Source organism: Salvelinus fontinalis, chromosome 36 (genome assembly GCF_029448725.1).
Source record: "Salvelinus fontinalis isolate EN_2023a chromosome 36, ASM2944872v1, whole genome shotgun sequence".
NCBI classification, from domain to species: domain Eukaryota; kingdom Metazoa; phylum Chordata; class Actinopteri; order Salmoniformes; family Salmonidae; genus Salvelinus; species Salvelinus fontinalis.
Genome location: NC_074700.1, coordinates 433,046 through 460,814, shown reverse-complemented (window position 1 = coordinate 460,814; position 27,769 = coordinate 433,046). Strand labels below are relative to the sequence as shown.

General features: G+C 40.5%; 1 protein-coding gene across 3 annotated transcripts; it reads right to left on the bottom strand.

The window, feature by feature from the left end:
• On the bottom strand, positions 1 to 27,769 carry etnppl (ethanolamine-phosphate phospho-lyase). Of its 3 annotated transcripts, XM_055900352.1 has the most exons (14): positions 27,616 to 27,765; positions 26,741 to 26,859; positions 25,513 to 25,672; positions 20,734 to 20,808; positions 20,161 to 20,254; positions 16,835 to 16,951; positions 8,069 to 8,151; positions 7,519 to 7,744; positions 6,521 to 6,675; positions 3,421 to 3,510; positions 2,569 to 2,699; positions 2,343 to 2,413; positions 1,242 to 1,458; positions 917 to 1,004 (listed from the first exon to the last, which is right to left on the bottom strand). In XM_055900352.1, the coding sequence occupies exons 1-13, from the start codon at positions 27,672 to 27,674 to the stop codon at positions 1,426 to 1,428; spliced, it is 1,413 nt and encodes a 470-aa protein (XP_055756327.1). In that variant the 5' UTR covers positions 27,675 to 27,765; the 3' UTR covers positions 917 to 1,004; positions 1,242 to 1,425. The 3 variants fall into 3 exon arrangements, with proteins under 3 accessions (XP_055756326.1, XP_055756327.1, XP_055756329.1); XM_055900351.1 differs by lacking the exon at positions 1,242 to 1,458 and having other exon boundaries at positions 1 to 1,004; positions 27,616 to 27,760; XM_055900354.1 differs by lacking the exons at positions 917 to 1,004; positions 1,242 to 1,458 and having other exon boundaries at positions 2,569 to 2,733; positions 27,616 to 27,769.

The following is a 27,769-nucleotide window of genomic DNA, read 5'->3' as shown; positions in this document are numbered from 1 at the left end:
TCAAAGAAAAGTTGCATTTTATTTTATACAGGCATAGTAAGACAAAATAAATGTGACACGGTGTGCAAATGAAAACATATTAGTACAAGAAAAGCTGGTATTAAACAATTAACTATACAAATGTGCAAAAGCTAAAATAGAAGCCTGTCTCTCATAAGCGCCTGTATTGTTGCGTGATTTAAGCAAATAAACGCCTGGGCTATTAACTAAGTGTTTTGGTACTTGTTCTTGTCACAATTAGCATAGCAGTGCACCATGTCTTGTCCAAGGTTTCTGTGTAGCCAACTCTGCTCCTCAGCATTTTCTTTCAATGTACACAAGAGGCAGCTAGACACAAAGATCAACAATTCCGTTCCCTGTCTGCATTGTTTATTTGCCATTTTTGTAGAACAACGCTTTCATTGAAGAACCTCTCTAAATGTGGGCAATAACATGACAATGGCCAATACTACTTTATAGTGTTTTCAGTAGGCCTCCTATCATGTTCTTTATATTTCATAATGATACTTTGAAAAAGTTAGCATTTGTAATCATTGTCATTTACTATTTAATATGAAGTCACAGTGAGGGATCAATGCATGACTCTAAAGACATCCTGGACATTAGCACATTAAGTTTGTTCCTAAATGTCAATATGGCTTTCTAGTTCCTCTGCATTCTGTCTCTATACAGAGGAACAGCAGGCCTTATACATGCCTGTCCAAATTTCCAATCACATTTCAAAGTACCTGAGATTAGGATTATAACATCAATGTGTAACTAACATATTATAAATGTTTATAAAAAGTAATTATAGATTTGAGAATGAAGTCGCTTCCTTTATCCATCGAAACATGTGAAACGTGCGCAGGGCACACTATTCAGGTCTTATAAGACAGTAGCAAAACTCCACAAGTCCATTAAGGCCTCAGCCTTTTGTTTTGCTGAGAGGCATGCTGTTGAGACGTATCACGGCTATGGCTTATTCCATTTGAATGATGACATCCGTTTTCCTCAGGTTGAACCTTGTGATCAAATGAACATGATGAGAACAAATCAAATCAAATGTATTTATATAGCCCTTCTTACATCAGCTGATATCTCAAAGTGCTGTACAGAAACCCAGCCTAAAACCCCAAACAGCAAGCAACAATATGGATAAATCTGAAGGCATACAGTATGTGTAACAGTTTGCTGCATTCTCAGTATCATCATTCTCTCTCCTGGTTTCATTTCCTTTAGCTCTTTCCCCTAGCACCCACCCTTTCAGTGTCCACCACATGAGGCTTCTGAGGTGAGAAGGGCTCATAATAATGGCCGGAACGGAGCAAATGGAATGGCATCAAACACCTGGAAACCATGTGTTTGATGTATTTGATATCGTTCCACTGATTCCACGCCAGCCATTACCACGAGCCCGTTCTCCCCAATTAAGCTGCCACAAGCTTACGCTGCCACACACCTTCTGTGTCCACAGATCTGAAAAGATAATACTATATTATAATAATACCAGGTCCCTGTGGTGATGGAGAAGCACCTGAATGCTCACACAGTAGTCATTCATGTTAGTAAAATATGACTTCAGAGGGCTTATAGGCCGGTTAAAGGAGACAGGCAAGCGGGTTCTCATTTCCGGGCCGCTACCAAGAATAGGTCACGGAATGCTGTAGTCATCTCTTCTGCCTTAAATGCTACTATTTCTCAATGGATTTGGAGTACATTGACAATTCTGACCACTTTTGTGAGAAGCCCCAGTTTTACAAGAGGGATGGCTTGCATTCAAATAAATATGAAAAGGGCAAAAGTTCTCTTATAAAATATTGACTCAAATACAGCCAAACCCCTGCTCAGGTAACTCATCTCATTCCCACTATTTCACAGCGTTATCATTGTACTGCTACAGATAACCATATTTCCAGGGGTATAGTCTGTAAAATCTTGTGATCACACATTTGTATTCCACTGTTATCTCTGTTTTTTAAACTGTACCTTTATTTAACTAGGCAAGTCAGTTGAGAACAAATTCTTATTTACAATGACGTCCTACCGGGTAGCAGTGGGTTAACTGCCTTTTTCAGGGGCAGAACGACCGATTTTTAACTTGTCAGCTCGGGGATTTGAGCCAGCAACCTTTCAGTTACTGACCTAACGCTCTAACCACTATCCTACCTGCCACCCCGTTACTGTTAGCCCAATTGTGAAACTGACTGTGGTAAACTCGTCCAGTGCTATTATTTCAGCCAGCATTTAAATCACATTAATAACAATAACATTTACATAATCAGTGGCGACACACTGGTACTGCTAAAATTAGATATGTGAATGCCTAAGAGATTGAGGGGAAGGAGCTAGGCCAGACTTACATTTCTCTTACGGCTTCCATTCTCTGTATGTACTGTGGAGGGCATTTGTAACCCCAACGCCTTCTCAATGTCTGTTAAAAAAAAGAATCATAATAAAACGTCTTGCCATGGTACCACAGTGACATGACACTACAAACATTTTGAATAATGGACAAGAGAAAGAAGGATGTGGTTTCTGCTACTTTCCAGACAACAGCTCACAAACTCAGAGGGGCATTAAGAGTACCTGTGAGAATCTGGTCAATCTTTTCCACGACCATGTCGGCGTCCTCCTCAGAGAAGCACATGGGTGGTTTGAACTTGAGGACATTGCGATGAGGACCATCTGCACTTAGTAGGATGTGTTGTTCCTTCAGTCTGGGGAAACAGAGTTTGGAACTCCATATTTGTCCTAATGAAACAAGCATACTGCAATGTCTGTTCTGGGTCTACAAGTCTCTTCTGGATCAATTACAATTAAGATTTTCAAGAGAAGATATGTTTCTTGACTTGAGGCCATCCCCCAAGTGCTAAACTATAGTTTAGTTTACTATAGTACAGCCAACTATAGCCACGATTACACTGGGGTTGAGACCATGGCTGTCAATGACGAGTATGCCCAAACGTTTACATAACCGTTGTGTTAACACTACAACTAGGAGGAGGTGCCCAACGATTTTTGGTCTTAATATGCTCATATAACTGCGCATAGTTCATGTGTGCTTCTGCATTGCTCAATTTTTTTTTTTTTTATTGAGATCATTACAATACGACACATCACCGGTATCATGTGATGTTTGAAACCTAAACCAACATGGGCCTCAAAAATTCTCATAGAACTTGATCCTAAAAAAATGGGTAGGAATCCATGGCTAATTGTGAATTAAAAACCTTATACTTGATTTGAAAATGTGCTATTTGATTTAACATAATTCTAATTGATAAAACATGCTTCTATGTGTGATTTGCACGGCTTGATAAATGTGCAGACATTTTATAAACTGTGTTTAATCTCATTTTAGAAACTGACCATATGCTAAAATACAGTATAAAAACGAGTTTTATAAATGTCTAAAAATGGCCTAAATGAGTCACTCACTTGTAAATTATGTCCTGGGCTTCCGCTGTAGCAGGGGTCAGTTTCACCCGATCTCTCACAAGCTCCGCCCCAACAAACAGGCCACGACCCCTATCAGACATTACATCATCACAGTCTGACCCCTGACACACACACAGAGCTTTCGTGAACCTCTGTCATGTTGAATGTGTTGTTACCAGCTTCATTTCTAAGAATCCTCTATAGGTTTCAGGGTAATTTGACACTGGATATGTACATTGGCATATTGTAGTGGTGAGTGATAGGCACCAACTGGAAAAATGCAACTGATATAAGTATGGACTTTTCCTAAAGGAGCCTAAAACCTACTCAACCAGTTTGAATACAATGGGAAGCCTATCAACCGTTGATTGCACATCAGCATGCTAAGTTGAGAGCCTGTAAGAAGGGTTTTGTGCATGCAGTAACAGTCAAGTTAGCATTTTTACATAATGGGAAGGATAACAGGACGGATCAATCGATATCACAATATGCCTTGCCATGTCAAATTATTGATTTTGGTGCCCATCACTACTAGTGGTAAAAGCATTGGTATTGTGTATGTTTGTATATAGATCAGTGGTTTATTCAGTATGCACAAAATGTTTTGTAATACTTAAGTCAAATTATTCAGTGTAAATTTACAGCTATTACTTGTCCAAAACTTTACAATACCATATTGTTTAAAACCCAATTATTATTTTTTTCTGACCAAAGACAGTATTCATGTTGTATATCTGCAAATACTGAAACACAACTGTGACACCCAAATACATGATCAATGGTTAATGTGTAGAGCTCTAAGCTATTGCAATATGAGGGAGTCAGTATCAGGCTCAGATGATAAGCCTCTCTCCCCTTTAGTTAAGTGAGTAGGCCTACTTGATATCTCTTGCCAGTGGATGAAATGCTTGTGCTTCTAGTTCTGACAGTGCAGTAATATCTAACAAGTAATCTAACAAATTCACAACGACTACCTTATACACACAATGTAAGGGGATGGAATAAGAATATGTACATATAAATATATGGATGTGCGATGGAGGTGCAGCATAGGCAAGATGCAAAAGATGGTATGAAATACAGTATATACATATGAGATGAGTAATGTAGGATATGTAAACATTATTAAAGTTGCATTATTTAAAGTGACTAGTGATACCACTATTAAATCCATTTATTAAAGTGTCCAGTGATTGGGTCTCAATGTGGGCAGCAGCCTCTCTGAGTTAGTGATTGCTGTTTAGCAGTCTGATGGCCTTGAGACAGAAGTTGTTTTTCAATCTCTTGGTCCCAGCTTTGATGCACCTGTACTGACCTCGCCTTCTGGATGATAGCGGTATGAACAGGCAGTGGCTCGGGTGGTTGTTGTCCTTGATGATCTTTTTGGCCTTCCTGTGACATCGGGTGCTGTAGGTGTCATGGAGGGCATGTAGTTTGCCGCCCGGTGATGCGTTGTGCAGACCGCACTACCCTCTGGAGAGCCTTGCGGTTGAGGGCGGTGCAGTTGCCGTACCAGGCTGACCATTGGGACTAAGCTAAGGACCCTGGAACTAAACACCTCCCTCTGCAACTGGATCCTGGACTTCCTGACGAGCCGCATCCAGGTGGTAAGGGTAGGTAACAACACATCCGCCATGCTGATCCGCAACACAGGGGCCCCTTAGGGGTGCGTGCTCAGTCCCGTCCTGTACTCCCTGTTCACTCATGACTGCACAGCCAGGCATGACTCAAACACCATCATTAAGTTTGCCGATGACACAGTGGTAGGCCTGATAACCGACAACGACGAGACAGCCAATAGGGAGGAGGTCAGAGACCTGGCCGTGTGGTGCCAGGACAACAACCTCTCCCTCAATGTGATCAAGACAAAGGAGATGATTGTGGACTACAGGAAAAGGAGGACCGAGCATGCCCCCATTCTCATCGACGGGGCTGTAGTGGAGCAGGTTGACAGCTTCAAGTTCCTTGGTGTCCACAACACCAACAAACTAACATGGTCCAAGCACACCAAGACAGTCGTGAAGAGGGCACGACAAACCTATTCCCCCTCAGGATACTGAAAAGGATTGGCATGGGTCCTCAGATCCTCAAAAGGTTCTACAGCTGCACCATGGAGAGCATCCTGACTGGTTGCATCACTGCCTGGTATGGCAACTGCTCGGCCTCCGACCGCCAGGCACTACAGAGGTTAGCTTCCCGCCATCCAGGACCTCTATACCAGGTGGTGTCAGAGGAAGGCCCTAAAAATTGTCAAAGACGCCAGCCACCCTAGTCATAGACTGTTCTCCCTGCTACCGCACGGCAAGCGGTACCGGAGCGCCAAGTATAGGTCCAAGAGGCTTCTAATCAGCTTCTATCCCCAAGCCATAAGACTCCTGAACATCTAATCGAATGGCTACCCAGACTATTTTCATTGCCCCCCTCCCCACACCTTGTACGCTGCTGCTGTTCTCTGTTATTATCTATGCATAGTCACTTTAATAACTCTACCTACATGTACATATTACCTCAATTACCTCGACTAACCGGTGCCCCCGCACATTAACTCTGTACCGGTACCCTCTGTATATAGTCTCGCTATTGTTATTTTACTGCTGCTCTATAACTACTTGTTACTTTTATTTCTTATTCGTATTTTTTTAAACTGCATTGCTGGTTAGGGGCTTGTAACTAAGCATTTCACTGTAAGGTCTGCACCTGATTTGAAATACATAGGGCAGCAGCCTCTAAGGTCCAGGGATGAGTAACCGGGTGGTAGCCAACTAGTGACAGTGACTAAGTTCAGGGCAGGGTACTGGGTGGAAGCCGGCTCGTGATGGCTATCTAACAGTCTGATGGCCTTGCGATAGAAGCTGTTTTTCAGTCTCTCTGTCCCAGCTTTGATGCACCTGTACTGACCTTGACTTCTGGACGATAGAGGGGTGAACAGGCCGTGGCTTAGGTGGCTGATGTTCTTGATGATCTTCTTGGCTTTCCTGTGACAGTGGGTGCCGAAGATGTCTAGGGCTGGCAGTGCGGTGATGCGTTGTGCTGCCCGCACCACCCTCTGGAAAGCCCTGCAGTTATGGACGGTGCAGTGTGTGTGCGTGTGTGTGTGTACCTGACATCCCCCACCAGTGGATGCTTCTCCTTCTGCTGCTCCAGCAGTCGTGTCAGGTAGCCCCCCACCCGCAGCGCGTTGCCTTGGAGATCCTCTTTCTCAATCACGTCCAGCACAGCAAGGCCAATGGCACAGGACACAGGGTTACCGCCAAACTGGGAAATCCAAGTTGCAAAAAACAGTCAGGTCATGTACAACTGGAAGACAAATCTGCTGGGAATTGGCCAAATTAGCTAAATTTCACCTATTTACATTTATACTGAGTATATATTTATATACTTTTTTATATACATAAAGGACACCTGCTCTTTCCATGACATAGACTGACCAGGTGAATCAAGGTGACAGCTATGATACCTTATTGATGCCACTTGTTAAATCCAATTCAATCAGTGTTGTTGAAGGGGAGGAGACAGGTCAAATAAGGATTTTTAAGCCTTGAAATAATTAAGACATGGATTGTGTATGTGTGTCATTCAGAGGGTGAATGGGAAAGACAAAATATTTAGGTGCCTTTGAACAGGGTATCGAAGTGTCAAGAACTGCAACACTGCTGGGTTTTTCACGCCCAACAGTTTCCTGTGTGTATCAAGAATGGTCCACCACCCAAAGGACATCCAGCCAACTTGACACAACTGTGGGAAGCATTGGAGTCAACATGAGCCAACATCCCTGTGGAATGCTTTCGACACCTTGTAGTGTCCATGCCCCGATGAATTGAGGCTGTTCTGAGGGCCATGGGGGGGGGGGGGGGAACTCAATATTAGGAATGTGCTCCTAATGTTTTGTACACTCAGTGTATTTACAATTAGTTAGCTTCACTCTTTTGCTGACTACAAAACACTCCTTCCTTCTTGCCTCCAAGCTTGAAGGAAGGAGTGTTTGGTAGGTAGCAAAAGTGTGAAGCTAACTAATTGTAAATACAGTGTACAAACATTAGGAACAGTTAAGTTAACGTTTGACGGTTTGTGTAACCACGTGGTTGCGAATCCTCTTACCGTGTTGAAGTACTCCATGCCAGAGTTCTTGAAGGCCTCTGCTACCTCTCTTGTGGTGACCACACATGACATGGGGTGCCCGTTGCCGATGGGTTTACCCATCGTGACAATGTCAGGCACAAAGTCTTCTCCCTGTAGCTGGAAGGCCCAGAAGTGGGTGCCAACACGGCCAAATCCCACCTGCACCTCGTCAGCGATGAATAGGCCACCAGCCCGGTGAACATGTCTGTGGGGGAGAGGAACAGTGCAGTGGTATGGAAGTACTCGTGCACACACACACACACTGCTGCAATTTTTCAGCTACAAAACAACAAATGTATTTACTTGCAACACAAAAATAAATCAAATTAAAAGTTGCCTCGTGCTCTTTCCTAAATAACAAAAATGTAAATGTTAGCCAATTCCCAACAAAAAATTATAAGATTGCCAATCAGATCACAATGCATCTTATAACACCCAAATTCAGTGTGGCAATGGTCCAATCGCAATCCAAAAATAACAGGTGTAAATTAGGTCTTATAGTGAGTAAATGCAGTCTCTTGGTACATACTGCGCCACTTTCTGGAAGTAGCCTGCAGGCGGGATGACTTGCCCACCACAACTCTGCAGCGACTCTGCAATAAAAGCAGCAACCTGCACAAGAGAAGAGCACATCAGACCCAACACCATGTCTCCCCTTATGTCAACACATACAGATAGGGGAAAGACTTGTCCAAGGTAGTGTCCCAGGTCTATGAACCTGTGAATTCCTCTCTCCCCTTTTTCATAACAGTGGAGTCTCACTTTTTGGCTAACATTTAGCCACTCCCAGCCAGGAAGAAAACAATCTCACTAAGCCTTAAAGCTCAATAGCAACAAGATGAAAAAGATATGGTTAAAGGGATAAGATGAGACTGCATCATACAGCAAAAGGTCCATTAGGCTGGCTTTGTCTTCTGGGAGAACTGCATTGTAATCCATCCATTTCCATCTCTTTGCCTTCTAGGGCTGCCATCACTTCCATCTTGCTACTGAACTGGGAATGACTGATGTCAGAAAGTAAAGATGGGACCTTCCATTGGATTTGGCTGTGGATCTCCCAGGTTTTTCCTGGAACAGAGGGTTAAGCCTGCCAGTGTCATTGGCCCTGGGAAGCCCCACAAGAGCCCCTGTAAATCAGTGTAACCAGGGGACAGGTAGATCTGTGGAGTTCCTCTATGCAGCCCATTCTCGGCCCTGACCTGAGAGTGGGAGAAACAGCAAGAGAAGAGATAGGAAAGACGGGAGGGAAAAAAGAAGGAGGGGTGGAAGATACAATTATTATTGCCTGTGTTGGGGGAAAAACGGGCAAAAACAGGCAACTTCCTTTGTGTATGGGCAGTTCTTGATTTAGGCAGGAGCTCACCAGAACTGAGCACCTCCAATGTTCTACATCGTGTGATGGGTAAATAATTAGGCTATTTTATGTAAAGAAAATCAACACTGGACTACAAAACATGAGAAGAACTTAGAAGTACAGTCCAGATTTGAAGACCACATCTTGCAGACATTCTGTACAGGTACCTAAAGCCTAGACAGAATGCCATCTACTGTAGATAAATGTGACCCGTTTCAAGAAACTCGGTGTATGTCTCACATCACTACTTCACAGGAGAGGCATATAAAAATGTTTTCTGGCAGAAATGCCTGATGGAACATGTGAACTTTTATATGCCTTAATAACAAACTTGTATGCCATCTGTAAATAGGAATACAATTGTTAAATAACAAGCCTAGTTGGTTTAGCCATGGAAAAATACAGGAACCTTCCCGCTAGCCATGATTGGCTGAGATAATGGATGGGCTGGACATGCTGAGAGATGTTCGGATCGGTCTGCCATGTAACATGCTTCTGTCTATAACATGAGCTGCTAAGTATGTGTGGATAATCCTGTCTATTGCTGATTTGTTTTAAAGATATCATGAAAAACCTACAAAGTTTTGCTACTGCTCTTAACATTGCTGCCTTGAAGTTAATAGCACTATCAATAAAGCTCAGTGGGAGAAAGTTGTGATGGACTACTTTCTGGAGGATGATCGTGCCATGCTGACTATCTCTGAAAATGAATCAGACAATGAGTAAATCCCTGATTTAGGTAAAAACATTTTCATTGAACCAGACATTTAAACAGGTCAACATACACAAGGCTGCGGGGCCAGACGGATTACCAGGACGTGTGCTCCGTGCATGTGCTGAGCAACTGGCAGGTGTCTTCACTGACATTTTCAACATGTCCCTGATTGAGTCTGTAATACCAACATGTTTCAAGCAGACCACCATAGTCCCTGTGCCCAAGAACACAAAGATAACCAGCCTAAATGACTACAGACCTGTAGCACTCACGCCTGTAGCCATGAAGTGCTTTGAAAGGTTGGTAATGGCTCACATCAACACCATTATCCCAGAAACCCTAGACCCACTCCAATTTGCATACCGCCCAAACAGATCCACAGATGATGCAATCTCTACTGCATTCCACACTGCCCTTTCCCACCTGGACAAAAGGAACACTTACGTGAGAATGCTATTCATTGACTACAGCTCAGCGTTCAACACCATAGTACCCTCAAAGCTCATCACTAAGCTAAGGATCCTGGGACTAAACACCTCCCTCTGCAACTGGATCCTGGACTTCTAGACGGGCAGCCCCCAGGTGGTGAGGGTAGGTAGCAACACATCTGCCACGCTGATCCTCAACACTGGAGCTCCCCAGGGGTGCGTGCTCAGTCCCCTCCTGTACTCCCTGTTTACCCACGACTGCATGGCCACATGACTCCAACACCATCATTAAGTTTGCAGACAACACAACAGTGGTAGGCCTGATCACCGACAACGACGAGACAGCCTATAGGGAGGAAGTCAGAGACAACCTCTCCCTCAACGTAACCAAGACTAAGGAGATTATTATGGACTACAGGAAAAGAAGGAGCGAGCATGCCCCCATTCTCATCGATGGGGCTGTAGTGGAGCAGGTTGAGAACTTCAAGTTCCTTGGTGTCCACATCAACAACAAACTAGAATGGTCCAAACACACCAAGACAATCGTGAAGAGGGCACGACAAAGTCTATTCCCCCTCAGGAAACTAAAAAGATTTGGCATGGGTCCTGAGATCCTCAAAAGGTTCTACAGCTGCAACATCAAGAGCATCCTGATTGGTTGCATCACAGCCTGGTACGGCAATTGCTCGGCCTCTGACCGCAAGCCACTACAGAGGGTAGTGCGTACGGCCCAGTACATCACTGGGGCTAAGCTGCCTGCCATCCAGGACCTCTACACCAGGTGGTGTCAGAGGAAGGCCCTAAAAATTGTCAAAGACCCCAGCGACCCCAGTCATAGACTGTTCTCTCTACTACCGCATGGCAAGCGGTACCGGAGTGCCAAGTCTAGGACAAAAAGGCTTCTCAATAGTTTTTACCCCCAAGCCATAAGACTCCTGAACAGGTAATCAAATGGCTACCTGGACTATTTGCATTGTGTGCCCCCCCCCCCCCCAACCCCTCTTTTTACGCTGCTGCTACTCTCTGTTTATCATATATGCATAGTCACTTTAACTATACATTCATGTACATACTACCTCAATTGGGCCGACCAACCAGTGCTCCCGCACATTGGCTAACCGGGCTATCTGCATTGTGTCCCACCCACCACCCACCAACCCCTCTTTTACACTACTGCTACTCTCTGTTCATCATATATGCATAGTCACTTTAACCATATCTACATGTACATACTACCTCAATCAGCCTGACTAACCGGTGTCTGTATGTAGCCTCGCTACTTCTATAGCCTCGCTACTGTATATAGCCCGTCTTTTTACTGTTGTTTTATTTCTTCACCTACCCATTGTTCACCTAATACCTTTTTTGCACTATTGGTTAGAGCCTGTAAGTAAGCATTTCACTCTAAGGTCTACACCTGTTGTATTCAGCGCAAGTGACAAATAAACTGATTGGATTTGATTTGACATGGTAGAGTCTTCTGATGACAATGGTGGGGAATAAACGGTGTCGTTGTCACGGAAGAAGTTGACCGAGTTTTGAAATCAGTGGAATGCCCAGTGGAAGCAGAGAGATGATTGCCAAATGCGGAGAGTTCACAAAGAGAACACAGAAAGAAGGCAGTTTTATAAAATACCTGTCTCCGGATTGCATCATTAAACTAAAGGCAATCATGGCATCCATGACAGAGGTAGGAGCGTTCATCCATGTTTACAGGTAAGAATCTAGCTACACTTTCAGATGTTATACGTTTCTAATTTAGTCAGAAAGTCGTTTTAATTGCAAGTTAAAGCGTACTGTTAGCTAGCTAGCTAAAGTTAGTTGGCTGCCTCGCTATTCGAGATTGTGGTTCATTGTTTAGCGAGCTAGCTAGCTACATGTCTAAACAAAAGACTCCACTATGCAAGTAACCATTTCACTGTACCGTTTACACCTTCTGTATCCTGTTCATGTGACAAATAAACTTAGATTTTATTTGGTATAGTGTGTGTTTACCAGAGACGGTAATGGGATGAACAAAATGACCTGCACCAAAGTCAGATTACGATATAGGCCAAGGACAAGATAAAGTTTATTTGTAATACATATTTTTGCTACTACTTTCACAACTTTTAGTCTTGAAATCTTTGGTTGTTTACTACACTGTGAATCCTTAAAGAGATGGGTGGGGTTTTAGAGGGTGTGAACAAAGCTGAATGAGTGTAGACAAAGAAGAGGTCTCCAGTAGGTGTACCAAAACATTCAAAAGTGGGGTTACAAGTTTATAAACTTTCAAAAAATAATGACTTTCTCATTGTTCCTCAACTGCAGTGTATGATATACCATTTTCTAGCTCGGAGTCTCTACTTTTATCCAATGTAAAAAACACAATTTCAAATTTTACTACATAGGACCGAATCCAGGTAGTGGGTCACGATTCAGGAAACTAGGTGTATGTCACAAGTCACAACTTCACAGGGGAGCCGTTTGAACGTAAAAAATGTTTTGGGTCAAAATGCGTTTTTTGGCAGAAATGCCTTCTGGAACATGTGAACTTCCATGTGCCTTAATTACAAACTTGTATGCCATCTGTGAATACGAATACAATTGCTAAATTGCAAGCCTTATTGGTTAAGCCACAGAAAAAGTTGCAACCTTCCCACTAGCCATGATTGACTGAGATAATGAGTGGGCTGGACATGCCGAGAGAGGAGTTCGAATTGGTCTGCCATATTCAAGGCTTCTGTCTATTTGAGCTCGTCAGTCTGTGTTGGTAATCCTGTTGAACACGGCTTTTAAAAAAATGTATTGTGTAGTGGGGCTGCATAATTGTTGCTCTCCACTTTCTGGAGGATCAAGTTTTGAAATCCGTGGAATTACAGTACGATAGCTAAAGAGATGGAGAAAACACCTGTCTCCGGATTACATCTTCAAACTAAGGGCAAACATGGTATGGCATTCCTGACAGGGAGACACATCCATCATGCATGATGATGTATACAGGTAAGATAGTCTAGCGTTAGCTAGCTACATTTTCAGATATTACACATTTTTAATTTTGACAGAAAGTGGTTTCATTTCAAGCTAAAGTGTAGCTGGCTCCCTAGCTGATGTTATTATTTGTTTCCCAGAGCCGTTTGCTTTTCTAGTAAGAGCCTAATGTTAGGCATTGTTGGCACTTTGTTCATGGTTGGTTAACTAGCTAACGTTAGCTGGCTCGCTCGTTAGCTAACGTTATGTGACGTGTGTACAACACCCATTGAATATGGCCGGTGTCAGTAAACGTAAAAAAAAGAGTAATGAAATTGTTTCCAGCAGAGCTGGTTAGGCTGTTTTCATGTTATCCAGATGTAAACAAATCATCGGTCAGTGTGTCAAGTGTGCGCTCCGAGAGGGAAACAAGTTGGGTGGGGCTAAAGCTTAAGAGGGTGTGAACGATGCTGAATGGGTGTAGACAAAGAAGTGCTCTTCACTAGATACCAAAACATTCAAAGGTAATTTTCTCAAAAGTGAGTTTACAAGTTGATCAACTTTCAAAGCATAATTACTTTCCCATTGTTCCTCAAATGCAGTGTATGATATACCATTTTGTAGCTCTTAGTCTTTACTTTCATCAAATGTAAAAAAAAACACAATTTCACATTATGCTACATAAGACCGAATCTATGTGGTGAGTCACAAATATTAAAGGGGTGAAATGTAGCTTTGTGCGTGACCCAACCACATTCACAAAGAAATGTGAGTTAAAGATCAGTCATTCTCATTGAAAGCAAGTCTGATAAGAGAGATCCATTCTATGCTTCGTTTTTGTGTATTTTTGGTACACCAGCTTCAAACAGCTGAAAATATGATATTATTGGCTATTGAAAAGATATTTCACAGCGGTTTAGAGTTGGTACAATGATTCTTTACACTATTCATTGTAAATTGTGTATATGCAGGAATCCCTTGTAAAAGAGGCCTTGGTCTCAAATGGACTCCCTGTTAAAATAAAGGTACAAAAATAAATAGTAACATTGCTTGTTTTGCCACATAAACTGAAATTAGGCGAACATTTTAGAATTTTAGCAACCAGACATTGGCGGAGTGATATCTTCATATTGCGCCTTTAAGTTCAGCAATTACTGCTTATAATTATGAGATATATTCAGTAGATTTGCAGGTAGGGCTGGGAAATATATATCATTAATTAGATTCATTTGAATGTGTTTTAGCACAATGTTCCAAATTCCTGTATCGCAAGAATCAAAGTTTTAATTTTTTGTTGTTTTTATGAGCGTTCTGTCTTTTTGGTCTCGTCTCCTTCGATCCTTCTGTGCTATCTGGACTGTGCACCTTCCCACACTAACACCAAGCCCCTCCCCCTGCCACTCACAACAACAAAGACGAAAGATCTTTCTCTTTGACAACAAGCAGTTTAAACTTCATATTTGCATTTGAAGTTTGGTCCAACAGAATCGGTCATATGGACACAGAAACACTTATTTTACTGTAATAGACGAAAACTTAAATTATTGCTGGTGTTGGGCGATTAAGCCTGGGGCTCGGCGTTTCAATTCATCCCAAAGTTGTTTAATGGGGTTGTGGTCAGGGCTCTGTGAAGGCCAGTCAAGTTATTCCACACCGATCTCGACAAACCATTTCTGTATGGACCTCGCTTTGTGCACGGGGGCCTTGTCATGCTTAAACAGGAAAGGGCCTTCCCCAAACTGTTGCCACAAAGTTGGAAGCACAGAATCGTCTAGAATGTCATTGTATGCTGTAGTGTTAAGACTTCCTTTCACTGGAACTAAGGGGCCAAGCCGAACCATGAAAAACAGCCCCAAACCATTATCTATCATCCACCAAACTTTACAGTTGCCACTATGCATTGGGGCAGGTAACGTTCTCCTGGCATCCGCCAAACCCAGATTCGTCCGTCTGACTACCAGATGGTGAAGCGTGATTCATTTATCAAGACAAAGGGTGGCTACTTTGAAGAATCTCAAATATAAAATAAAACACTTTTTTGGTTACTACATGATTCCATATGTGTTATTTCATAGTTTTGATGTCTTCACTATTATTCTACAATGTAGAACATTGTAAAAATAAAGAAACTCTGGACTGAGTAGGTGTGTCCAACATTTTGACTGGTACTGTATGTAAATGTGATATAATTCAATTTACCACAGGTGGACTCCAATCAAGTTGTAGAAACATCTCTAAGGATGATCAATGGAAACAGGATGCACATGAGCTCAATTTCGAGTCTCATAGCATACTTAAATAAGGTATTTCTGTTTTGTATTTTTTTTATAAACGTGCAAACATTTCTAGAAACCTGTTTTCGCTTTGTCATTATGGGGCATTGTGTGTAGATTGCTGAGCATTTTTATTTATTTAATCCATTTTATAATAAGGCTGTAAGGTAACAAAATGTGGAAAAAGTCAAGGGGTCTGAATACTTTCCAAAAGCATTGTATACTGTATTTGGCTCTATTTACAGATTTTAAAATGCTAATTAGCATCAAAGTAGACATCATGCAAAACTACAAATCCCTGCAAGCTCCTGCACGTCATCTCTAGCTGACACCTTTGCTAATAGGTATTGTGTCAATTTAAAACTTGCACATGACAGTTCACAGAATTGTCTATTTAAAGAAGTGTAGCCAATGTATTAATTACTACATTTAGGTAACATCAGATAGTTCATTCAGAGATTCTTTGCTTTAGCCTAGATTCTGCAGTCTCGTCCAGATCGTCATGGCATTTGTAGCATTTATGATAACTACATTAGCAGCTAATTCATTTTGGGGGGCAAAATACAGGCAAATATATTGATAAGTCACCTTGTCCTAGAGATATTTACACGGTTATCAAAATGTCACGCCAGGATAAGCCTACACGGAACACAGCCCTTATTTTAAATGTTTCTAAAATCCCTCATGGGAAAAATTAATGGTGGAAAAACGATTAGAACCATTTCCCTGTTTGACCGCTAGGTTTTATGGGTATTATGACTCATACTGTGGTACACTATAACGAGAGTATCAATGAACATGATTGTGGAAAATGTATGCTCACTGCTAGTAGCATTTTAGCCACAGACTGTCATGTGCTAGCTGTTTAGTCTGTGTTTTATGAATGCCCAATGAGCATTTAAAGATGCATTTATATCAGGAATTGGAAATGTGTTCTCATTCTGAAAAATAATCATTATAACCAGGTAGGCAACTTATCTTAACAAAGTGAGCGGGCTATGTTGTTCAAACAGTTGGAGACGGACAGGAGGGTGTACTCATAACAGTTCAACTGTTCTACCTTGTTAGCAAGCAAATAGATACAAGTTGACTTTACATATAAAGATTAGCTGGCTACTCACTAGCACGTGGGCTTGTACTTGAGAGATTGTTTATGATATCTGTGTTAATTTTCTATAATGCCTGCTACAGGAAGTGCATTGTGCATGGTTCGGGTTAGATTTCTAACAGAAATGGGATTTTCATAGACAGACTTGAAAGTTAGATCAGTGATTATTGCAAAAAAGCAGGTTAAACTATTTTGATAAAATAATTAAATTATTAGTAGGTCTTATGGTTGTGGAAATGATATATTTTAGCCTAGGTATAATTTTACATGCAGTGTACTGACTTTCAATGTTTTGCGTCAAAGCTTATTAGAGAAAACGTTACATTTTTTAAAATTCATATCGTGAATCGCCCATAAATTTGACAAAATTGTGAAATTATTTTTAGTCCACATCGCCCTGCCCTATTTGTAGGCATCAGATTCTCTAGGTTAGGTAACCCAGAATATGACACCATTTTTATTTTGTACCTTGTGTCCTTTCTCATGGGCTTTCTGTATAAGATTGTTGACGTCATCGGCATATGCTGTGGCGGGGTCTGGATGGTCTTGTCTATAGTTGCCTCTGTAGAGGTCAGGGCTCAGAGCCTAGGTGAAGGGGTGAAAGAACACAGTTGGAACATATTTCAAAAAAGCACAGGATGTGAAAAACCATCTGAGCAATCAGTCTAAAGAGCAATGAATTTAGGGATGCTTGGATCTAGCATACAGCAGCATAGTGCTCAGGGGTGAGAGTAGATTTAATTTCTTCCCGGTATTGGAACTCCGACAGTTGAAGTCTGAAGTTTAGCCAACTACATTTAAAGTCAGTTTTTCACAATTCCTGACATTTAATCCCAGTAAAAATTCCCTGTTTTAGGTCAGTTAGGATCACCACTTTATTTTAAGAATGTGAAATGTCAGAATAATAGTAGAGAGAATGATTTATTTCAGCTTTTATTTCTTTCATCACATTCCCAGTGGGTCAGAAGTTTACTTAAACTCAATTAGTATTTGGTAGCATTGCCTTTAAATTGTTTAACTTGGGTCAAACGTTTCGGGTAGCCTTCCACAAGCTTCCCACAATAAATTGGGTGAATTTTGGCCCATTCCTCCTGACAGAGCTGGTGTAACTGAGTCAGGTTTGTAGGACTCCTTGCTCGCACATGCTTTTTCAGTTCTGCCCACACATTTTCTATGGGATTGAGGTCAGGGCTTTGTGATGGCCACTCCAATACCTTGACTTGGTTGTCCTTAATCCATTTTGCCACAACTTTGGAAGTGTGCTTGGGGTCATTGTCCATTTGGAAGACCCATTTGCAAACAAGCTTTAACTTCCTGACTGATGTCTTGAGATGTTGCTTCAATATATCCACATCATTTTCCTGCCTCATGATGCCATCTATTTTGTGAAGTGCACCAGTCCCTCCTACAGCAAAGCACCCCCACAACATGATGCTGCCACCCCCGTGCTTCACAGTTGGGATGGTGTTCTTCGGCTTGCAAGCCTCCCCCTTTTTCCTCCTAACATAACGATGGTCATTATGACCAAACAGTTCTATTTTTGTTTCATCAGACCAGAGGTCATTTCTCCAAAAAGTACGATCTTCGTCCCCATGTGCAGTTGCAAACCGTAGTCTGGCTTTCTTTTTTATGGTGGTTTTAGAGCCGTGGCTTCTTCCTTGCTGAGCGGCCTTTCAGGTTATGTTGGTATAGGACTGGTTTTACTGTGGATATAGATACTTTTGTACCGGTTTCCTCCAGCATCTTCACAAGGTCCTTTGCTGTTGTTCGGGGATTGATTTGCACTTTTCGCACCAAAACACGTTGATTTCTAGGAGACAGAACGCATCTCCTTCCTGAGCGGTATGACGGCTGCGTGGTTCCATGGTGTTTACTTGCGTACTTTTGTTTGTACAGATGAACGTGGTATCTTCAGGCGTTTGGAAATTGCTCCCAAAGATGAACCAGACTTGTGGAGGTCTACAATTTTTTTTCTGAGGTCTTGGCTGATTTATTTTTGATTTTCCCATGATGTCAAGCAAAGAGGCACTGAGTCTGAAGGTAGGCCTTGAAATACATCCACAGGTACACCTCCAATTGACTAAAATTATGTCAATTAGCCTATCAGAAGCTTCTAAAGCCATGACATTATTTTCTGGAATTTTCCAAGCTGTTTAAAGACACAGTCAACTTAGTGTATGTGAACTTCTGACCCACTGGAATTGTGATACAGTGAATTATAAGTGAAATAATCTGTCTGTAAACAATTGTTTGAAAAATTACTTGTGTCATGCACAAAGATTAATGTCCTAACCGACTTGCCAAAACTATAGTTTGTTAACAAGAAATTTATGGAGTGGTTGAAAAACAAGTTTTTAATGACTCCAACCTAAGTGTATGTAAACTTCTGACCCACTGGAATTGTGATACAGTGAATTATAAGTGAAATAATCTGTCTGTAAACAATTGTTTGAAAAATTACTTGTGTCATGCACAAAGATTAATGTCCTAACCGACTTGCCAAAACAATAGTTTGTTAACAAGAAATTTATGGAGTGGTTGAAAAACAAGTGTATGTAACCTAAGTGTAAGTAAACTTACGAACTGTATGTGTGCATGTACACTTTTTTTTTTAAAGATATGTCATTTAACTGTAAAAATGTATAACTATTAATGTGGCATGAACACAACCAGGCATGATGTTTTCATCTAATTGTCAAACAAATCACTTAAAAAAGTAGGCAACCTGCGAACATTCACCACTCTAAAATAATTCCACTATCTAAAACAGTTCACTGTGCACCTGCCATTTGCTGAATGGAAAGAGACACCAAAAAGTGAAATGACATTTGGCGATTGCCATTAGGCACACTTGTAGCCTGAATTGATTGATGCGTCCACTGCTGTGTGCACCTATGTGCGTCTCGGTTCCAGCCAGTCCTCTCTGTCTTGGCAAAATTGGATTGTTCACCTTGAACCACACCGCATTTTGGCGCGTATACCACCCATTTTCAAGTCCATTCTAAAAAATGTTCATGTGACTGATAGGTGGTAATGATAAATGATGGTGTAATAGCCTACAGATTTCTTGCCATCTTTGTTTCAATTCTTGTGATATGCTCATGTTTTACCGGTATGATGTACACCCACAATTTATTTTGCCAGTAAACCCCTACCGGACCGGCCTACTTTCACTCCTGGGTAGGCTATTCAAACATTAGCGTGGTTCCAGATATGTTTGTGCTATGATGTCAACTCCTGACAAATGAGTGACAAGGAGTGACACGTGATGGCTCAAACAGAACTGAGACCATACTGTTTTACAAGCAAGCTACAAATTTGAGTTGGTAAGTAATTAAATTAGTACAAACGTGAGATACAGTATGTACATATTCTATCTTGCGGTTGAAAATAAGTGTTGCTAGATGTTCCGGTTCTCAGTTTAGTAAGACGATTTCTCATATCAACCCACATTAATAATCCATATAAGGTGGTGAGACAGGCTGACTTAGTTCACGTAGCATGTAACATTATAGGAGGATATTCTACAACCAGCCACATCAGACTTCATCTATAACATCAAGGGAAACAGGTGACTGATCTTAGGAACACACTATGCCACTTTATCGCTGCATCAAAGAGAAATGGTGCCTTAAAACAGTATGTATCTTATCAGAATAAGAACAGGAACATGACCTGTGGGATTGCTTCCTACTTCACTATGCCTGTTTCACACACTACCCTGTCAAATCCAATGGAGCACGTTGAGTCATGATGTTTTCATTCTGCGGTGGCAGACGGACAGGGATACTCACCACGTGAACAGATTTACTCTGCTCTGCATTGGCCAGCTGATGAAATTTATAAGGGCTGATGTTAATGAGCGATGACACATGGCCGTGATATGCACTGCAAATAGAGGAACATGGATAAATTTGAAAACACTGATGGTGACAGATGAAATACCAGATTCTCAATGAAATCTAGAGTAAATTCGGTTAATGATGTGTTCTAAGTGAACATTGATCATAGAATTCTCTAACACATATGCACATTTAGATCACACAAAAAATCACGTTAGCAGAATAATTAACATTTGGACCAGATGGCATATTATCTAAGACGAGTCTGGGTTAGTTAGTGTTTTTACTGCTCTAGAGAGAACAACTTACAAAGAATTTGCAAATGTGCAAAGTATGCAGATGTTATTATTGGAGAGAGACAACTTTTTAAACTCTGTATTTACACTTCTTTTTTACATTAAGATCAGATCCTGGTTTTCCATTTGACCTTCTGTTCTTTTATGTTTTATTCTCCCTATAATATAACAAGTGCAAACTTTTCCCTTGCCGCAAACACAAATGCCTACACCCACAGTGTTGACTTACTTGTCCAACGTTATGATGTCTTTGTGGCCTGTGTACTCCCAGGCCAGTCTGAGCGCCAGGTCGTTGGCTTCAGAGCTGAAGTTCAAAGGGTAAAGTTCACTTCAGTTACACAGTCACCACAGAATACACAGGCTTGGCCCTGGATATCACAGTTACGAGTTTAAGAGGAACACGAGTTTATATTTAACAGCCCTGCATAAAGGGATAGAATGGCCATCTATTGTTGCAAATTATTGGATAACCATACCATCTTCGCATTACAGAGGTTTTTCTGTCATTTTTTACAAACAATGTAAAAAAAGATATTATAATATTATTTTTTATACATTTTTGGGATGGAAATGTGTTTCAGTGTAAACTTAAACTAAAACCAGATATAAAGTATGTATAAAATATAATAGACCTATATATTTTTTATAATATCATCTTTGAGAACTAACAATCACCAAAATAAAAGCTAGAATTCAAAATTCCCAAAACAATGAATTTAGCAGTTTTGATTTGGTTATTATGCTTGAGCATAAGAACACAGCATTAGCCATAGCGAGATGCATAGAATTGCAGGAAATGTGCTTTAAAATTGCAACATGGGTGGTTCAGTGGTTAAGAGTCTTGGGCCAGTAATGGAAAGGTTGCTGGTTTGAATCACTGAGCCCACTCTGTGAAAAATCGGTCTGTGCCCTCAAGCAAGGCACTAATTGCTCCTGTAAATTGCTCTGGATAAGAGTGTCTGCTAAATGACCAAATGTTTTTTTTGAACATTTTCTCTCAGCTCCATGGCAGAATATGTAAAATCTCATGAAATTTGCTTTAAAATAGTCAAATTCTCTCAGCTACATAGAAACATTGTAGAGTTGCAGGAAATTGGCTTAAAGGTCCAATGAAGCAGTTTTTTAAAATCTTAATATCAAACTTTTATATCAATATCAAAAAAATATGCCTGTTTTCAATTCAAGTTTCCAAAAATGTCCAAAAACAGCTTCTTAGCAAAGAGCAATTTCTCAAGCAAGAATTTAGCTGGGAGTGGTCTGTGTGGGGAGGGGAAAACTGAAAACGAGCTGATCTTGGCTGAGAGATTTGGAACACTCTTTCTTATTGGTCTTTTAACTAATTTACCACCTGGTGATGTCACCAGGCAGGCCAAAACTCCATCCCACCAAAACTGGCTGAAATATCAGGCAGTCTATTCAAACAGCTCTTACACTAAAATGTGTAATTCATAATTTTCTACATTTCACAGTATTATTCCAACCTCATAGTATGGATAATTACTGTACATAAAACACAGGAAAGTCAAATGGGACATTAAAACATAACAGCTTTAGATGCATATAAACCCTATAGATGTAAAATAAATCCTAATTTATGTTTACATTGGGGTTTTGTTATAACAAATGACAGATAGAAACATTGTATCATTAGAGCAAAAGCTTTTTTGTACACTCACATGCACACTCACACATCTTCTGACCATGTTGCTGGGTTTAACATAATCTTGATACACAAATAGCAGCCTTGTCCACCACAATGTCTAATCTTAAAAACGACTGACAAAATATGCTGTCTGTAATTGATATCACTATGTAGCAATTACATGTGGATATGAGGTAGCAGAGTTCTGGCACTGGTTCTCCATCTAGTGCTTCTTGAGATGAATAGGGCCAATTTATACACTTTCAACTATGTTTGCCAAGTCAAAGCCAGTTTGTGAAAGTTTAGCAAGCAAAACCAAATTTTCACTAGGGATATGTGCTTAGATTCATTCAATCAATAAAGCAATATTTACTGGGTAGAAGTAAAAGAAACTCAACTGCATACCAATGACTCATTCACGTGCTCGTCAAAACTCTGGAGAAACTGACATTTCCGACTTGCTAACTGGTTGAACGTTGTATAACTACAAACAGTTAGCAAACCAGACATGTAGGAGTTTCCTAGTTCAGACTAGCACATGAACGCGGCATTATTCAAACATGGTTTTGCCTTGAAGCAAAAAGAGTGTTGTTTAACCTAAAATCAGAAAACATCAAAGTATCAGTTTCAAAGTTTTTCTTTTTTACTCTGTACTTTGTTATGAATACAGGTCAAAGGTTTTTTTTTTGTTGCAGAATAACAGGTTGTCCCTACCTGTCACGTGTAAGGACCCGGTGTCTAGACCAGTTCTGAGAGGTGTCCTTAACATTGCACGTGTGTGCATTCCAAAGCCCATAGCTGGGACTTGACACTGTTCCAGACCTCATAGAAGATCTGCACGGGTTGGCTTCTCTATCCTTTTCCCTTTCTCTGTGATGTTCAGTCCTGCTAAACTCTGTCTTTCAGTCTGTCTGTATGTCTGTCTCTATCTGTCTGCCTGTTTACACACACATGTTACTGTAACTTTGGACAGAGTTTGAGAAACCTTGATTTTTGTAATGGTAATGCCATATTTCAAAATGCCAGTGAGTGTTTGCAAATTCTTTTATCTTTGGCTCAGTGCTTATCTGTTATTGAGCTGAGCTCTTGATGCAAAAAATGGTAATTGTTCACAAGAAGTAGATACAATGTTTGTGTTCACAAACCACCCTCATACTATCATTTTGACCCCAGAGGCATTTTGTTATCATAGCTGAATGGTGGTTTATTAAACTGCTCCATTGTTTCATGACTTTGTCAATCAACTTGTTCTTCATAAATCAAAATAATTGTTTAGTGTTTCTGTACCAATATTTTTATTTAATGTAACTAGGCAAGTGAAACAAGAACAAATACTTATTTACAATGACGGTCTACCCCAGCCGGGACGACGCTGGGCCAATTCTGCGCCGCCCTATGGGACTCCCAATCACGGCTGATTGTGATACAGCCTGGAATTGAACCAGGGTCTGTAGTGACACCTCTTGCAGTGCCTTGAACCACTGCGCCACTCGGGAGCCCAATATGGACTTTTTAAAAAGTCCTTTGGGGTCATTTTGACCGCAGCCAAAAACACCTAATTCCACTTTAGTCATTTGATAGATAGGACCTTTATTTGAATATAGGTTTCTCTGGAGACATAATAATAAGTTATCCATACCACCAGAGGGTGGAGGGGGATCTATATCAGTGATTATGACCAGATAGAAAGATCACCTGCAGAGATATACAGTGCCTTCAGAAAGTATTCATATACCTTGACTCCACATTTTGCTGTGTTACAGCTTGAATTCCAAATATATTAAATAGATTTCCTTTCCCTAACCCATCTACAGACAATACCACATAATTACAAAGTGAAAACATGTTTTTAGAAATTGTTGCCATTATTATTTTCTAAATTCTTCAAGCTCTGTCAAATTAGTTGTTAATCATTGACAACCATTTTCAGTTTGTAGATTTAAGTAAAACCTGTAACTCGGCCACTCCGGAACATCCACTGTCTTCTTGGTAAGCAACTCCAGTGTAGATTTGGCCTTGTGTTTTATTTATTGTCCTGCTGAAAGGTGAATTCATCTCCCAGTGACTGGTGGAAAGCAGACTGAACCTAGTTTTCCTCTAGGATTTTGCCTGTGCTTAGCTCCATTCCGTTATTTTTTTAATCCTAAACCCTCCTCCCCCCCCCCAATCATTAACAAGCATAGACATAACATGATGCAGCAAACACTATGCTTGAAAATATGAAGAGTAGTACTCAGTGATGTGTTGTGTTGGATTTGCTCTGAACATACCACTTTGTATTCAGGAAATAAAGTTAATTTCTTTGCCACATTTTTTGCCGTTTTACTTTAGTGACTTATTACAAGAAGGAGGCATGTTTGGGAATATTTTTATTCTGTACAGGCTTCCTTCTTTTAACTTTGTCAATTAGTTAGCATTGTGGAGTATCTACAATGTTGTTGATCCATCCTAAGTTTTCTCCTATTACAACCATTTAACCTTGTAACTATTTTAAAGTCATCATTTGCCTCATTTTGAAATCCCTGAGCGGTTTCCTTCCTCTCCGGCAAATGGGGTAGGAAGGACGCCTGTATCTTTATAGTGACTAAGTGTATTGATACACCATCCAAAGTGTAATTAATAACTTCACCATGCTCAAAGGGATATTCAATGTCTGCTTTTTTCATTTTTACCCATCTGCTGTACCAATAGGTGCCCTTCTCTCATTGGAAAATCTCTCTGGTCTTTGTGGTTTAATCTGTGTTTGAAATGAATTGCTCGACTGAGGGATCATACAGATAATTGTATGTGTGGGGTACAGAGGTGAGGTAGTCATCCAAAAATCCTGTTAAACAATATTATTGCACACAGAGTGAGTTCATGCAACTTATTATGTGACTTGTTAAGCAAATGTTTACCCCTGAACTTATTTAGGCTTGCCATAATGAAGGGGTTAAATACTTATTGACTTTTCAATTTTAATTAATTTAGAAAAATTTGGAAAAACATAGTTTCACTTTGACATGATGGGTATTGTGTGTAGGCTAGTGACAAACAAATACATTTTAATCCTTTTAAATTCAGGCTGTAACACAACAATTGGAAAAGGGCAAGAGTTGTTAATAGTCTTTTTTTACATTTTATTTAACTAGGCAAGTCAGTTAAGAACAAATTCTTATTTACAATGACTGCCTACACCGGCCCAATTGTGTGCCACCCTATGGGACTCCCAATCACGGCCGGTTGTGATACAGCCTGGATTCAAACCAGGGTGTCTGTAGTGACACCTCAAGCACTAAGATGCAGTGCCTTAGACCGCTGCGACACTCAGGAGCACTTTCTGAAGGCACTGGTTAAAATCATCGACTGAAATGACCATGTACATACCCTGAGTTGACAAAGTAGCAGACAGAGAGCTTTTCAGGTAGAGTAGCCTGCAGCCTCTGGGCGTACTGGACAAGGTTATCATGCAGGAAGCGTGAGTTAGTATTCAGTAGCTCCATCTGTTCAGCCCCAGCCTTCACCACCATTGGGTGACTGTGACCCACTGGGGAGTCAAGCACACAACCATAGAATTGGTGTTCAAGTTAATGACAATCATACAATTGGAATCAGTCCAATTTTTTGTATCATTCTGCTGGGCTGCAGAAGTGTTGGCTTCCTGATATTAGGTAGTGATGAGGGAAAGGGGTAATACTTTACAAACTGTCATTGTGTTGCTCTTGCATGGAAATACAGTACCAATCAAAAGTTTGGACATACCTACTCACTCAAGGGCTTTTCTTTATTTTTACTATTTTCTACATTGTAGAATAGTAGTGAAGACATCAAAACTATTAAATAACACATATAGAATCATGTAGTAAACAAAAAAGTATTAAACAAATCAAAACATATTTTATATTTGAGATTCTTCAAAGTAGCCACCCTTTGCCTTGATGACAGCTTTCCACACTTGGCATTCTCTCAACCAGCTTCATGAGGTAGTCACCTGGAAGGCATTTCAATTAACAGGTGTGCCTTATTAAAAGTACATTTGTGGAATTTATTTCCTTAATGCTTTTGAGCCAATCAGTTGTGTTGTGACAAGGTAGGGTTGGTATATAGAAGATAGCCCTATTTGGTAAAAGAACAAGTCCATATTATAGCGCTTGATGGTTTTTGCAACTGCACTTAACGAAACTTTCATAGTTCTTGACATTTTCCGTATTGACCGACCTTCATGTTTTCAAGTAATGATGGGACTGTCGTTTCTCTTTGCTTATTTGAACTCTTTGCCTATTTTGATTTCTTTAACACTTTTTTGGTTACTACATGATTCCTTATGTGTTATTTAATAGTTTTGATGTCTTCACTATTATTCTACAATGTAGAAAATAGTAAAAATAAAGACAAATCCTGGAATGAGTAGGTGTGTCCAAACTTTTGACTGGTACTGTACATGAATTTCTATTTGGTTTAATCACTCAAAAGCTAGCAAACTTAGTGTGCAATACATCTGTCAGTTTCTCCATCAGATCCTGTAACCATATCATGTTCTACACTAAAATCATTGTGGTGAGTGTGTGATGTCACTGTCTATGTAAGTGAATAATGTGTTTGTGCCAGCGCTCACCGTGTGCAACGTTGTTGATGCAGTCCAAGTATCGCACACCATTGTCGTCATACATGTACTGGCCTTTGGCTCGCACAATCTTGATGGGATCGTGGCTGAAGAACACCTTACATGATGGACTGAAAGAGAACTGAGTCTTAATATATTGATACTGTAGCAATTGGTGGTCATGGTGGTCAATGTGGTTCTTGGTTGCAGGGAAATGTGCACTCACTACCTCCTGTGCCATAAAGGGCAAGAAATCTAGGCATAACTAGAAATAAGTGTACTTAAATATAGGAGGCAAATATACTAAGATTGACTTGTTGTCTTTAACAAAAAGAACCTTCTTTATTCGAAATGCAATTCAGTAAAATGAATAAGGTTACTTATGTTGGTCTCAAAATAAAGCATAGCCAACCACTATCCTTAGGCTTCCCTGTCAGCTTATATAATAAAAGAGCATCATTACCGTTGCTAATAGCGCGCATAAAGTCACGATAACCTATACCTTTTAAGTAAAATATAATTGTTGTGTAGAAAAGAAGGGAACTTAAAAAAGTATCCTATTTCAGTTAGACCATGTTCTTTCACTTCTGGTTTGAGACAAGAGATGACACGTATCTCAAGTTATTGTGTGGCATGTCGGTAACGTTAACTCTCGATTTGAGAAAGGACTCAACGTTCTCTGTCAGGCATTACTTATGGCATACACATTCGATAAAAAGTACATGCATTATTTGAATGTTCCGAAATAGAAAGTACCTGTGATATAGCTTTATTGTAATTACATGTAAAATACTTTCTTATAGTCTCAGCAACCAGTGCAGAATTTGGAAGACATTTCAGTATTAAACACAGTAGCCTACAGGCTATAAAAAAAATCGATGTCTTACCCAATGTGCTTTTTCCGAAGATCAATGGTCTTCTCCTTAGGAAACATTTCTGCTGTCATCCTGACGTTCTTTCATTCAGAGATAATGAACAGTTGTCCCTCATTTATCTCCGTTTTGTCAGTCCAGAAATTGCGTTGCAACGGACCCGCGCAGG